Source organism: Ambystoma mexicanum, chromosome 10 (genome assembly GCF_040938575.1).
Source record: "Ambystoma mexicanum isolate Mex_15411 chromosome 10, UKY_AmexF1_1, whole genome shotgun sequence".
NCBI lineage: Eukaryota > Metazoa > Chordata > Amphibia > Caudata > Ambystomatidae > Ambystoma > Ambystoma mexicanum.
Genome location: NC_090932.1, coordinates 1,580,152,872 through 1,580,167,429, shown reverse-complemented (window position 1 = coordinate 1,580,167,429; position 14,558 = coordinate 1,580,152,872). Strand labels below are relative to the sequence as shown.

Sequence of the window (14,558 nt, the reverse complement as noted above, 5' to 3'; positions counted from 1 at the left end):
TACGTGCTACCAAATCTGAAGATGGCTGCCAGAGGAGGGGCTTAGGTAGAGGGCAGTCATTGGCTGGGGGCTGTATGACCCAGAGCTCAGTGATTGGTTGTTAGGGGAAAGACAGTTAAGAAATGAAACAAACTGATTTTTTTCTTTACCGAGGATTCCCAGCCTGACGACATGGCATATTCTTGAGCATGTGAATCCATGCCAGACCCATGCTGGAGAACAACAGTTGCAGGTAAGTAGCTTGTTCCATACCAATTTCGCTGATGACACCCAGATCCTGATCCCCATTACAGGGAACCATGAGCAAGACACAATTCTAGTAAATAATCTACGCCATTATCCAGAACTAGATGGCAGTCAATAGCCTCTGCCTCAATGACGAAAAGACGGAGATCCTCATTGTGGGCCCACCTTCCAAAATCAAATTTCTTGACTACTCCTCCATTACCATTGTTGGCACACTTATTCCTATTCTCAATCAGGTTAAAACCCTGGGTCTTTACCTAGATTTTAATCTAACCTTGACCAAGCATACCAATACTCAACAGCTAAAGCATACACTGCCAAGCTAATTACACTAAGTTGACAATTCCTGCCCCCACAAAATTGTATTACTCTCGCCCGTGCACTAATATTGTCTAAATTAGATTACTGTAATGTGCTATTACCAGTCTCATCCAACACAAACCTCGCAAAACTACAACTCCTACAAAACAAAGTGCTGAGAGCAGCACTTGGCATCAAAAAATCTGACCATATCTCAAAGATTAGAAGGGAAGTTCACTAAGGCAAGAATTCTCTTCAAAACTCTTTGCATCACACACAAATGCCTAGCCAAGTCAGCCCCCGTGTATCTTACCAACACAGTAACGCCAAACTCCTCGACAAGAACACTGAGATCTAATAACAGTTCCCAACTCTGTGTCCCACGCTTCAAACTCACGAGGGCTGGGGGAGGATCTTTCAGTTCTCAGCCCCAAAAACCTGGAGCTCCCTCCCAGTGACATTGAGATCGAACCTTTGCACCGAAGATTCAAAAAAATCCCTAAACACCTGGCTTTTTAATAAAGACTAGGACTAGATTTGCTCTATCCTGACCTGTAATTGTGCCGACAACTGCTGTAAATAGTTTTCTGCTGTGTCTCTAAGAACTTCTGTATTCATACTTTTGGTACCTTTCTGCTATTTGTTGTGTAACTATTCTTTCACTGTAACCAGAGATGTAAAGCTTTCTGTAACCTACGCCGTGATACCTCTGGATTTGGGCGTATACCAAATGCAATAAATAAATGAATGCTGTATGTTGGTTGGAACAAAAGCCTAATCTGAACCTACAAGTAAGATGGGAGCAAGCGTCGACCATCAAATGAAAAATAAGGCAGTCCTAGTGGCGTTGTGTCAAAATAAAAGGGTCTATTATAAGAAACCTATTGTCAAACCTCACGGCTAATACAAAAAGGGGTGTGGGATAGTTCTCAAGAAAAGAAGGAAGAGTTCTTCAATAATATGACGGGATGTGGTAGCCTAGTCCTTCCTTCCCCACGTTTTGAGCACGGGGTAAGTTTGGAGCTTGGAGTACAGTTCTCAAGACTGTTGATGGCCAAGTCTTGTTTCCTTTGAAAGTCTCTCGCCTTCGGTGCGTGAGGTGTTTAAAAAATAACAAAACAAAAATTCCTTTAACCAAATAAAAGTTCTTTTAGGGTGATGATGGTTCAACCCTGGGTTCCCCTCTTCTGGGCACTGACCATTCTCAATTGTTATCCACAGTTCATATAGGGTGATGGTTTTGCCCCTGGTTCCCCTCTTCTGGGCGCTGACCCTTCACATATCGTATTCCTTAATTTATATTTCAGTTCTTTTCTTAGTTGAAGTTTGGATGATAGCTTCACCCCTGGATCTCCCTCTGCTGGGCTCGGACCCTTTTCTCTGGCATCCCTCCTTCGGGGTAACGCTGGCCGTTTCTTATCTTTTGCTTTCACTTTTCTCAATCTTGGGGTGATGACTTTTCACCCTTGGATTCCCTGTGCCGGCCTCTGACCCCTCTTGATTTTTAGCCTCCCTTCACTGGGTTTATTGTGGCTCTCGATCAGGGTGATAGTGGCTCACCCCTATTTACTTTCAATGTTCTCCTTTTTACACAGTTCAATGTTGGTGGGATTCACCTCCCTTTCTTTCACACTGCTTGTAGATCAGTCTTTCGATTGTACAGGGATTTTGCTTGGCCCTCTGTATGACCACTTTGACCTATTTCCCTGGTCCTTTTATGGCCTTCTGGTAATTGTAGTTTTGTTCAGATGGGGATCAACCAGAGTCTCTTTAGTTTAGCACCCATGTGGTGATGGTTTCCCCTTTGTAGCTAGTCTCCAACACTTCTACAGTACTTTGTTAAACGTGCACTTTGCTGCTCACTCAACCAGCCCGTTTCTTATCGGTTCTCCCCTTGACTCACCGGCTCTGATGAACCGCTTGGCCTTTGGCTTCTCTGGAGTCAAGGCTGGTACCACGGGCGCGGGAGCCTCCCTCGCTCATGCTTATCGGCGTAAGCGTGCCCTGTGTACTGCTAACATCTGCTTCACGACACTGGTGCTATTGTTCGCGGTTTTAGGCTCCCTTCCACGAAGGTTCTGCAGGTCTGGGACGAAAAGGGCAAGGTCAATTCTTTCCTCGCCACCCTCTCGATTCCTGCCGCCTTTCTCCTTCTCTTGAACTGCTGCGCTTGACTAGCCGTCTCGTCGTGCTGTCTGCCGTGCTCGTACTGTGCTTTTTCGCTCCACCTTTTATCCCTAGGGGAAAGGAAAGGGCCGTCTGGTGTGTGTAGTTCAGGTTAATTGCCTGACCCTCGAGTTGGGACATGTCGGGTAAACTGGTTGCATATTAGTCTATTGTGTGGTGCAACAGTGCTTGTGTCGCAAAAAGGGAGGGGGGCAGTGTTTTTGAATGTCTTCCGTTAGAGGATGGGGGGAAAAGGTGTCAAAGGAAGGGGGATACCGCCTCTCACCCGTTGGTGTCCCACTCGGACTCCTCAAGGACCCCGCCCCCATCCAGGTGAACCTCCCTCACTGGTCCACCCCCAGGAACTGGATCCAGTAGCAGTGGCTGTGTCCTGGACATCTGGATAACGGATCCTCGAGGTTTAGACCGGGAGACACTATCTGGTTTCGCACAGTAGACAATGGGGTTTATCCTGTTCATCAGAATAGGGTGGCCTCTCAGAATCTGTCGATAGGGGAGATTCTAAAAATCAGTTTTAACACCATAATCATTGGGTAGTGCTTGTTAAGGGTATAGCATTGAATCTGCGGGCAAGAAAAGGGGCCTAGAGATCTAGCAGGCTTATAGGCCGGCAGGGGAAGAATCGGTCTTGGGATCTAACAACCAGCCGGAAATGTCAAACTCTGTTCCGTAGTTTCTATTCCCCATTATTCGTGGTGGGTAATTGTGTGGCTTGGGGTGCTGAAAGGTGTGCGCATAGTTTACTTCAAGTGTTGCATTGAATACGGAAAAATAGGTTTTAAAAATAATTATTTAATAATCTTAAGTGCTGACCACTATTTGCAGTCCCCCAGATGTGTAACACTGCAGACTTTTCTTTTTCTTCACCCTCTCTCCTCATCTTCCCAACTCCTTTGACCTTTTGCTCTACCTCATTCCCATCCCCTCAGCACTTGACCTACATTGCGTCATAATTTTCCTTTTGTGCCATTGGAACAACTGGATTCACTGTGAAGGTGGACATGCAAATAAAAATAATTTCTTTGTTTTTCTTTTTGGTTTCATTTACCGATTGGCATATATTCCCTAATTCGTTTGGGCTATTAGCTCTAGGCTTGACTATTATAAAAGCCTCTACCTCAATCTTCCTTCATCCTCCCTTCGTCCCCTTCAACTGATCCAGAATAGGACTGCAAGACTTATTCTTGGCCTCAAGCCCAGGTACTACATCTCTCCAGCCCTAATTTATTTCCACTGGCTCCCGGTTGCTGCTAGGATCAAATTCAAGACCCTCTGAATCATTCACAAGGCCTTCTGGAGCCTGCGACCCCGCTATATCCATCTCTCTCTCCCTAAATACCCTCTTGCTAGAGTCCTCCGGTCTGTTAGCTCCAACTCTTGTGAATCAGATTCTTCTCCAAGCAAATAGTGGGGGAAAGATGTCTCTCCTCCGCAGGAGCCTCCCTCTGCAAATGGTCTCCCTGCTCTTCTGGCATGAGCCGGATCGCCTTTAATTTCCGGAAGCTCCTCAAGACACTCCTTTTCTCCTCCTTCACGCTCCCCCCTCCCCTGCTAACTCCTTCTACTTCAGTGACTGGCTACCTGGTTCCCTCTTAGTACTACAGGGCTACACCCCCCCCCCTCCACCCCCCTGCCTTGCTGTTACCTGTATTGCCTGGCACCTGCCCTCTGTCCTCCTGTTAGCACTTGCACTTCGGCCCTTCACCCTTCCCACCTTAGCACTTTGTTTTTGCACAGACTGGCATTCCCCACTCCCCCCCCCCTCGCACTTCTTGTTCTCGACTTACATGATCCGAATATCACAAGGTCTAGTAGGACCATTATTGTATCTTCTCCCTTGTTCCCCCAGCCCCTTTTTGTCTTGTGGCACCTTGAAACACCATCTGTTGTATAGGCGCCTTACAAATATTCAATAATTAAATAAAAGCCAAAACTATTGCATCAGACTACAGATGGGGAGAAATGGCATATGAGGGCCACACAGCTTGTAGGTGTTATTTCCCACTCGTTGACGGTACATGGCCATGCTAATCTCTGTGGCTATTCCCACCCAGTTCCTCCCCCTTCACGCCCAAAACACCTCCTCGTGGGAACTCTATGGGCCTGGTTTAATTAAGCCTTATCAAACTTTGCACTCTAGTGTCTGCCAGTGATTTTTCAAAGCTGACTTCTTTGCGTTAATAGCTTAATTGGAGTTGTATCGCTACTGGTGTGATAAAAATGTCTTATCCAGCGCAAGCACTCTGTGCGAACCTTCACCAAAGTCCTGTTAAACACAAGCAGTGGCAAAGCCAACAGTGTTGGCTTCTGCATAAATATAAGGTATTTGTCAGGCACTGCCAGGTTCTCGCAACATTTTGCACCTGCTACCATCAATGGGCAGTTAATAACCTGACAGCTGTCTGGCAAGTTCCTTTCCCATGCCTACACTTGGTCTGGCCCTGTGGACCTCTCACACTCTATCTGCAGACATTACACATGGCCATAAATCCTCAATTTCTGGCCCATTAAAATCCATTTGTAAGTGTACATTTTGAGCCCTTCGCTCCTAATAACGCTGCTACCTACCCCTTGTATGCTTGCAGGCATTGTAGGCCAGAACCTTTCTCTCTCTGCAGAATTACACTACTTCAATTTCCCCCACTATCTTGCCCAACCCACAGTGGTAAGAGCTATAACTAGATAGTAATATTCAGAGCAGGAAAACTAGAGTGAAATAGTTGCTGTTTTCTACCTGCCTTCACTCCCTCTACAGCCCACAAAGGGACTCTTGATTTTTTCTTTCGGGATGTTTTAGTATCTGCCAGCAAATGTATGCCAACTCGTAACTGTATTCCGCTTCTAGAGGTGGGAATAACCACCGCCCACCGCATCGGGCACATAATAATTGGATGATTACGCCGGTACAGAGCCTGTCATGTAAGGGTCTGGCAAAAAACCTCATTGGTGGAATGCTATATAGGACGGAGACGGCAAACAAACCATGGGAATACTTTGGCCGCATTTGGCATCACCCACTTGCACCCAAAAGGAAAGTGGATTATCTGCCCTTAATTGAGCGGTTAACTGATGCAGTCTTTCCTTCTTATTAGCTGCATGAAAATCGTCATAGAGCAATCTTTTCAGTGTGGTATTTTCATTCTGATCCAAAAGCCAACAATGTATTTTGCGCAAATTATGTAATATATGTTGTGCTTTATGGGATCTGAACAGGATAAGCATTTAGCAATTTAATACAGGTTATCATTTCCACAGCAGAAATATCACAAAATTGATTGTGGTTAATGATACTGCTCTTTATCTTGTTGCTCCCTCCAGTTTGTTAGGCAGGCTAGAGCTAACCTTTAAAAATGCATTTGATGGGAGTACTGTGATATGCATAGTCGGCCCCAGTGTATCAGGCTTCTTCAAGGATAGGAATGTTGCTCTCTAGAACCCTGTCCTTCAAGTGGTCCCAGTCCATTCTGCTTTAGCTTTGTTGTAGTACCAATGGTGTCTTATTGGGGAAATCTTGAAACTCATGATTCAGTCTCATCTTTTTTCCTTTCCCCTCAATGATATTCTGAAATGCTACAGCATAAGACTACCTTTTTATATGGACATCACTACAGCAGTGTGTGGTGTAAACAAAAATACTTGTTGTAAACCACTTTGTGTCCTAGCAGTAAAGTTTGTTAATTGTGCCATTTTAATTTTGTGATGCTGTGCATGCTGCAGAAGAATAGAATACGAGTAGGGATCCTTTCAGAAGACTACGTTTCAAATGATTGGAATTTACATCCGCATGTGACAGTTCCCCACCAATAGATCTGCTTGCAACAAACAATTTCTCTATATATCTATATAGCGCTTTCCTCCGTGTGCTATGCATAGAACATTTTGATATACAATTATTACCCTTCTATACATTTACTATTACCCAACTGAAGTTTAAGTTTATTCTTGTTTACCACACTCGAAAGGCTGAGTTGGCCCTTTCGGGATTTGAACCTGCGACCTGTAATTAGCTAGTCTCTGCAGCGATCGCCTAAACTGCTGAGCAATCCTAAATGGAATGCTCCATACCCAAGTTATGCAAGTTGGCTAGTCGGAGGCAAGGTCTCATTAGGGAACACTTCATAATTGGGCCAAAGCAATTTTGATACACTTTCCCTCGTCTTAAACTATTAAGCAGCTTACCATGGCAAATGATTGGTCTCCCCCAAACACACCCCCCTCCATCGTGGTCAGAGAGGGTCTCCTGTGTATGGACATCTTCACCAATACAATATAAATCAATTATCCAATCTTAAACATGTTTACGAAAGTACAATATGAGCATTTGCCCTTAACAATGGACAAATATCAGTTTTGTTAAATATTTATTGGATAGGTTTATCCTTTCGTTTCTTTTGTTCTATGGGCATTTAAGTGAATGCTTGTAAAGCTTTTTTAGAACCTGTTTCTGGTTCTAAGATTTTGCAAAGAGATTACTTTCCTATTACAATTTAGTAGCAAAGACTAATTTCAAGGGTTTTATTCATAACTCCCTCCTCAATAAGTACTACTAACCCAATATTGGACTGAAATGTGGTTCTTGATGCTTTGGTTTATAAATCCTTTGAACCGTACTGTAACTGTTACTTTTGTTACTTAAAAATGTTTTAGAGCCTCTCACCTGGATCCCCTGCAAGGTACATTTTTTAGAGTTGGACCCTCATGCTCCTGTGATCAGAGAAAAGCACGTATATCATCCTGTTTCTATTGCTTTAATATGCAAGACTCCCCCAAGGTTACTTTTCATGCTTTTAGAAAGCATGTTGCCCTGGATTCCGGTTAAAGGGTTGACTGATCAGGTCGTGGTGACAAATATTTCAGATTAATTTGTTTTGTATTCTTCAGAAACGTTTGGTCATTTGCCTCTCCTGTTATCTATCTTGTACATTTATCCTATGCCGTCTCAAATGGTTTAACAGACTGCTTCAGGTTTCTGCTTTCCATTTCTTTAATACCTTTCTTTATCCCAAGTTTTGATGACCATGATCCAGCTGTGATTCACGAAAATGCTTCCCAGCCGGAGGTCCTTGTTCCAATACGACTGGACATGGAGATTGATGGGCAGAAGCTACGAGATGCATTCACATGGAACATGAATGGTAAGTATTGCTCGACTTTTAGATCTCCCCGTTTTCTGGATCCCCATTATTGCTAGCTTTTTCTCTTATCTGGGAGTAACTTTGGCTTAGTTTATTCTTTTTTTGTTTAATAGTTTTAATTAAGTGAATTCATGAACAGATTAGTAACAATATATGGTAATCATATTTTGTTTTAACAAATTAACTTTTGCTCTTTTTTGGAGCACAGAAAGTTATAAAGATTGATGATCACCTTTAATATAAGTTAAAACATTTTAGATTGATTAATGTTATACAGACGGAGGAAACAAAACACGACAGAAGACAATGGGGAAGGAAACAGGAGGGGACATCGGCGAATGAAATATTGATATAGCTTAATTAGGGTTATTGAGTTACTGAACAAATACATTCCATTTGTTGTTGTTAAATTTGACCAAACTGTTATTAGTAAAAGCATGACATTGTTCAATCCGATGGGTGGAGCAGATAGAATTCCACCAGATATTGTAATATTTATTTGAAGCATTCTTCCAGTTACATGTAATGTTGTGAAAAGCAATACTGACAAATAAGTTAAATAATGCAGGAGATTCAATTTGTCTTCTGGTCGTGTTAATAATAGAGCCAATCATAAGGTTGGCGAGAGACAAAGGTTCCGTGAAATGGAAGATCATTTGCAGACGTAACCAGATTTTAGTCCAAAAAGCAGTAGTGCGTTTACATTAAAAAATTAGATGGAGAAAATCTGCATTGGGTTCATGACAAGACAGCAATTGTTAGATGAGTTATTTGTATCTCTGGCAATTAGCTGGGGTGTAAGAGAAGCACGGTGTAGCATGAATACATGGGTTTGGGTAAGATTAGCAGCTATCAAGGTAGAGTGACACATTTTCCATATTTGGGTCCAGAAATCTGAGGTAGGCTGAAGTTCCAATCAGTTTCCCATTGCCTGGTAATACTCAAATTTAATATGTTGGGAGGGGTGGGGGGGGAATCATTTAGGAATGCATAACATTTTGTTCCCTTAATGGAAGGGTTATTGGTTAAAAAATGTCAGAAATGGGGTGGGGGACTTTTGGGTAATTTAGTTATTGCTATTGCTGTTAAGGGTTGTCTATAAGGGAAGGTCGGATTGAGGGATGTTGTAGTGAGTACATATTAGAGCAAAAGGGATTTCTAAGGAATTGTGGAGTAGTTTGATATGTTTTAATTTTTGATGAGTACCAATTATAAATGGTAGTGATGGTAGATCTGGAGTAGCTGTGTTTATTGAACCAGGGAAAAATATCACCTATACTGGTTTCAAAGAAAGAGTTGGCAGGGAGTTTATTCCAAATAGATTTTAAAAAGTGCAGAGAAGGAAATGAGGTAACATTAGGCCATGAGGAAGTGATTAAGAAATGGGAAATTAGAGGGGGGAAATAATACTGGCTTCTATACTGATCCACAACGGGCCGTTTTCAAGATGGGATTCATAGTTTAAAAAAAAGATTTAATTGCTTTAGGGCGGAGGCTTTATGGTGCAGTTGGAAATTAGGAAACGTAATTCCACCCAAAGGTTTAGGAGGTCTTAGTTGACCGCAATACGTGGTGTTTTATTGTTCCAAAGAAATTTAAGAAGTAGGGTGTCTGTTTTTTGTAGAAACTAGTGTGATTTGCTACAGGGACCTCAGATAAAAAAAATAGAAGATGGCGGGGCTGATCATCATTTTTATGGTATCAAGACGACCCCAACAAGATAGGTGACCATCCCAAGATCATTTTTGTTACTCTATGTATTAAGAGGTTGGTGTTAAGGATAATAGTGGTATGAATATCTTTGGCAGTAGAGGCCTAAATATTTGATGTGTGAGGGTTGCCAGGACATGCCAAACAAAGGGATATCAGTTGGCTTACAAGCGTTAGTGGGCAGCATAATCTCACATTTGTCAACCTTTAATTTAGAACCTGAGACAATGGAGAATTCATTAATAGTAGAAATTAAATTCTGAATGGAGGAGGCAGGGTTAGAAAGATAAAGTAGAATGTCGTCTGCCTATGCAGATTGCTTGATTTCTATTTTATTAATGGAAATACCTGGGATGTTGGAATTGGTTCTAATGCTTTGAAGGAGAGGTTCTAAGGCGAGGTTAAATAATAAGTGATAGAGGGGTCATCCTTAACGAGTACCTCTTTTTATTTGAAAAGAGGAGAGAGAATTGTTAATGAGAATTCGAGTTGTAGTGGAAGAATATAATACGCAGACCAGATTAATAAAATAAGGAGAAAAGCCATGCCATTTTAAGGAATGGAACATAAAGGTCCAGGATACACGATCGAAGGCTTCCTCTGCGTCTAGCGTTAAGAGGTTGTCCAAATTCTGGGAGTGAGAGAGGATATCAAATAAGAGTCTTGTGTTAGATGAAGCATATCAGCCTTTAATAAAGCCAGATTGATCCGGGTTAATACGTTAAAGTTATTTTTCTAATCGGGTAGCCAGGATTTTAGCGAAAATCTTAGTCGGAATTGATAAGTGAGATGGGTCTGTAATTTTTAACAAGAGAAGGATCTTTATTGGTTTTAGGGAATAATACAAGAAGTGCCTTGCCAAAGGAACTAAGGCTTTGACCAAATTCTATAAAGTATAAGTATAATTGTAAAAGTTTTGGAGCAATGGGATCGATAAATGTTTTATGAAAGTCTACAGTGAAACCGTCGGGACCTGGAGCTTTATTGGGTTTGAGATCTAATATGGCTTGCTTAACTTCTGCTAAGGATATGGGGAAAGGTCGATGGGATTTAACCCTTTAAGTGCCATGGGTATTTCCCCCCAGTGCCGGGGCCTTTTTTGGTGATTTTGGTATGTGGCCATTCAATGCCTTGTAACTTTTTTGTTATATGAGATATCTCGGCCAAATTTAGCTCCTTTTTTCCCACATGTAGGCGGCCGTAATGCCACCCAGGAATCCTAGGTTGCTGTAGGGGGGTGAGAGAAAATAAGCAAAAAGGGCGAAAATGTTGGGTTTTTAAAAAAAAATGCCAATAAAATGATGTACAAAGAAGCCTGTGTTTTTTTCCTTGTAAGAGCTAGGAACAAATGGTTTGCTGTGCTGAATTCCCCAATTTCCTGGCTTTCAAGAACAGGTTGAGTGGAAACGAAAAAAAAATATTTGATGTGGTTAGCAACTGTTTTGGGAGAGGTAGGCGATTTTGCCAGTTTTTACCAATTGGACATGCTTGGACGGAATGGAAGAAAAGGGTAGGAAAGCCGAATTGGAGGACAGAAAGGCATATATTTCTGAAAAGTAGACAAAATTCCAAGTTTACGAAGGGGTGATTTGCGTAGGTCAGGCAACAACTAGGTAGGGGAAAATGCCATAGATTGGGGGAAAAGCGGGAAAATGACTGAAAAAAAAGGTATATGTTGGACATGGTTGGCTTGGTACGGCAATGGCTTCTATGAATTTTGAGAACAGCAATGCTCTGCTACATTCCCCCGACTCTTGCAGTTAGGAAAGCACACATTTTTTGTAGTGTTTTACAAAACAAGCAATACCATAAACCAAACACTGAGCCATGGTACACAGGAGTTTTATGCTCACGGCCTGAACAGACGCACTTGGCATGTGTAAATCAGGAAAACCAATGTGGTGAGGAACGGCAAGCATACATTTTTTGAAAGGGCACAGGCAGACCTTTTCAAGGTTAGGTGACTTGTGCAGGTTACAAAAGTGTATGGTGCCTATAGCTGCGACTAAATGTAGGTCACATTTGGGAAATGAAAGGGTTGTGTGACAAAGGGCACCAGCAAATGGGTCAAAACGGTATGAAAACCACACAAGCACAACAAATGTTATAACTTCCTGCGTTCCCACAGGTGTCCAGATGAAAACGGTACCTCACATGTGTGGGTGCACCTACCTGGGCGGAAAGGGGAAAGCCTAAAACACAAGTAACCCCAAGTCTGTTTTCACACCTGAATTTCACACTCTGCAGACGGGGACATCATACAGATATGGGCCTCGGGTGTCCAAGGCACCAAGGAAAATGGGGAACCCATTCATTTCCGAAAAGAGGACACCCGTGGGAATCCGCAGAGGTATGATTTGCGCAAATCGGCCCAGAATGTATTACCCAGAAGCCCCGGCAAAGTCTGAAATGTGCCGAAAAAACTCTGATTTTTCGCTTTGTCAGGGTTTCTGGGTAAAACATTCTGGTTCGCTTTGCGCAAGTTGGACCTCTGTGGAGTCCTACTGGTGCCCTCTTTTCAGAAATGCATAGGGTTCGCAGTTTTCCTTGGTGGCTTGGACACCCTAGGCCCAAATCTGTAGCTAGCCCACATGAACAAATTGTGCTGTGGCGAAAGGCTTAGGGTTACCAGCGGGTTACCTTTTTCCTTTTGCACCCCCGGTAGGTGCACCCACGCATGTGAGGTACCTTTTTACGTCAGGACACCTGTGGGAACGCGAGAAGGTATGACATCTGTTGTTGGCAACGTGTTTTGGTGAGTGGACACAGGGAAATGTCTCTGAAATTGGCTGCAAATAAAGACAATTCTCAGACATTTCGCTCTGGCCACCCACCGAAACACACCGCCAACAACACATGGTCTACCTTCCCGCGTCCCCACACCTTTATTTTTTTATCAGCCATCTGCCCCCGGGGGGGGCCTAACCTGCAGGCCCCATCCTTTGGGGGGGCCAGCACACTAATTCCTGGTGGCCCTCACCCCATCCCCCAATTGGATAGGGTGGCCACCTCATGTACTCCTGCCTGGGGGCATAAATCTGCCCCCAGGGAGGGCTACAAGGGGTGGCCCCTCCCTTTCCACTTGGTGTGGGAGGGGAAGGGCCACCACCATTTCATGGGGGCAAAAAAATCCCAGGCCCCACCCCCCCCCCCCCCCCCCATCCCCGTTCTATTTTTTTTTTTGCCCCCTTCCTTGGGGACAGATGATCAGCCATCTGCCCCCAGGGTTGTGCACATATGTGCCCCCATGCTTTGGGGCCGGGGGGGGCTGCTTACCTAGTAAGCAGCTCCCTCTCCTCCCCCCCACGTCACAAACGTATCCCTGGTGGTCCAGTGGGTTGCTGGTCACGGATCGAGCGCTTTGCGCTGATCCGTGACCAGCAATGCGTCATATACATGGTGTCATTGGAAAGTGGAGAATCGCCCCTTTCCAAGGACACCACGTTTTCCTCTATCCGTGGTGCTCCAGTGGGTTCCAGGGCCCCAAATCCCTTCCCACCTCCCCCCTTCCCTCGATTTCGTTTTGTTTTTTATATTTTTTTTTCATTTTCACCCCTGGAGGCAGTGATCATCTGCCCCCAGGGGTCTCCAGTGCTGTGGCCCCATGCTTTGGGGCCACGGGGAGGGGGGAAGTGGGCTGCTTACCTAGTAAGCAGCTCCCCCTCCCGCCGCATCACAAACTGATCTCTTTTGATCCAGTGACATTGCTGCCCACGGATCCCGTGCCCTGCGCCCGATCCGTGAGCAGCAATGCCACACAATGGGTATCGTTGGAAGGGGGGAGAATCTTCCCTTTCCAACGATACCCGCCTCAATCTCCGGCTTGAAATACAGCCAGAGATCGAGGCTGACAAAGAAGGGCACTCGCCTTCTTCACCGCAGCAGCCGAAAATGGCTGCTGCAGTGATTTTACTTTGTTTCAGGCTGACGTGCTTTACGCACGCCAACGTGAAACTGAAGGTAATCCAGTCCCCTGGCAGTGAGGGGGGGACCTCCCCCTCACATAGCCCGGGGGTTGGATTACAGTTTTGAGCGATCCCTGCAAAACAAGGTGCCAAAAAGGACAAGCTATCTCGTCCTTGGCACTGCGCATGCAATTCCAAGGACGAGATATCGCGCCCTTGGCACTGAAGGGGTTAAGGAAATGTTTTTATTTTTTTCCAAAAAAGGCGTGGATTTCGGAAGTCATAATGGAGGTATCAAAGGAATAAAGATTTGAAGTAAAATTCTAGAAAGGCTGCATTTATTTCTTTTTGATTGGGTAGTCTGTTGCCATCGGAAGAGATAATGTGGGTAATGAGTGATTTTTCCTCTCATTTTATTTTAAATAGGATGTTAACATTTTCCTTTAATTTGTTAGATCCACTGTAAAATTTGGATCTAGAACGCAGTATAGAATTAGCGGCTTTATCAGTGCTAAGTTTGTTAAATTCAATGCGTTTGTTCATAAGAACTTTTGCAATATTGGGGTCAGGGTTAGCATAGTACCCTTCAAGATCTTTAATTGATGTTAGTGTATTTTGGCCAGATTCTGACACTCGCTTCTTAATGGCGGAGAAATTAATTATAAACCCACGAAGGGTGGCCTGGAAAGCATCCCAGTTATTATGCATGGAGGTGAGTTCAGGGCGATTGTTACGAAATAATTCTTTAAGAAGAGTTTGTTTTGTCGATGAAGAATTTATCTTTAAGTAGAAATAAGTTAAATCTCCATCTAGGAGAGAGTTTGTTTATAGGTATCCAATCTACGGTAGTAGAAACAGGAGCATGATCAGAAATGGTTATAGGGCCGATATTCTGAATTAATAATAGTGGGAGCTAATGAAGAGTGAACACAAATATTGTCTACCTAGAAAGGGATTGATGGGGGAGAGGGGTTGTGGGGAGGTGAGGGGGGGAGAGTAGAAAGTATAATCTTTTGTATCTGGATGACAAAAGCGCCAAGAGTCAATTAAGTTAAGGTTTTGTAATAAGTTGAGG

General features: G+C 43.7%; 1 protein-coding gene across 1 annotated transcript in view; it reads left to right on the top strand.

Annotated features, from left to right (window-relative positions):
• Positions 1-14,558, top strand: part of SMARCB1 (SWI/SNF related BAF chromatin remodeling complex subunit B1) — a 279,132-nt gene that overhangs the window by 146,393 nt on the left and 118,181 nt on the right. Inside the window, exon 5 of the mRNA XM_069619921.1 lies at positions 7,741-7,868. Within this exon, the coding sequence (XP_069476022.1) occupies positions 7,741-7,868 (128 nt within the window). The remainder of the gene's footprint in view (positions 1-7,740; positions 7,869-14,558) is intronic.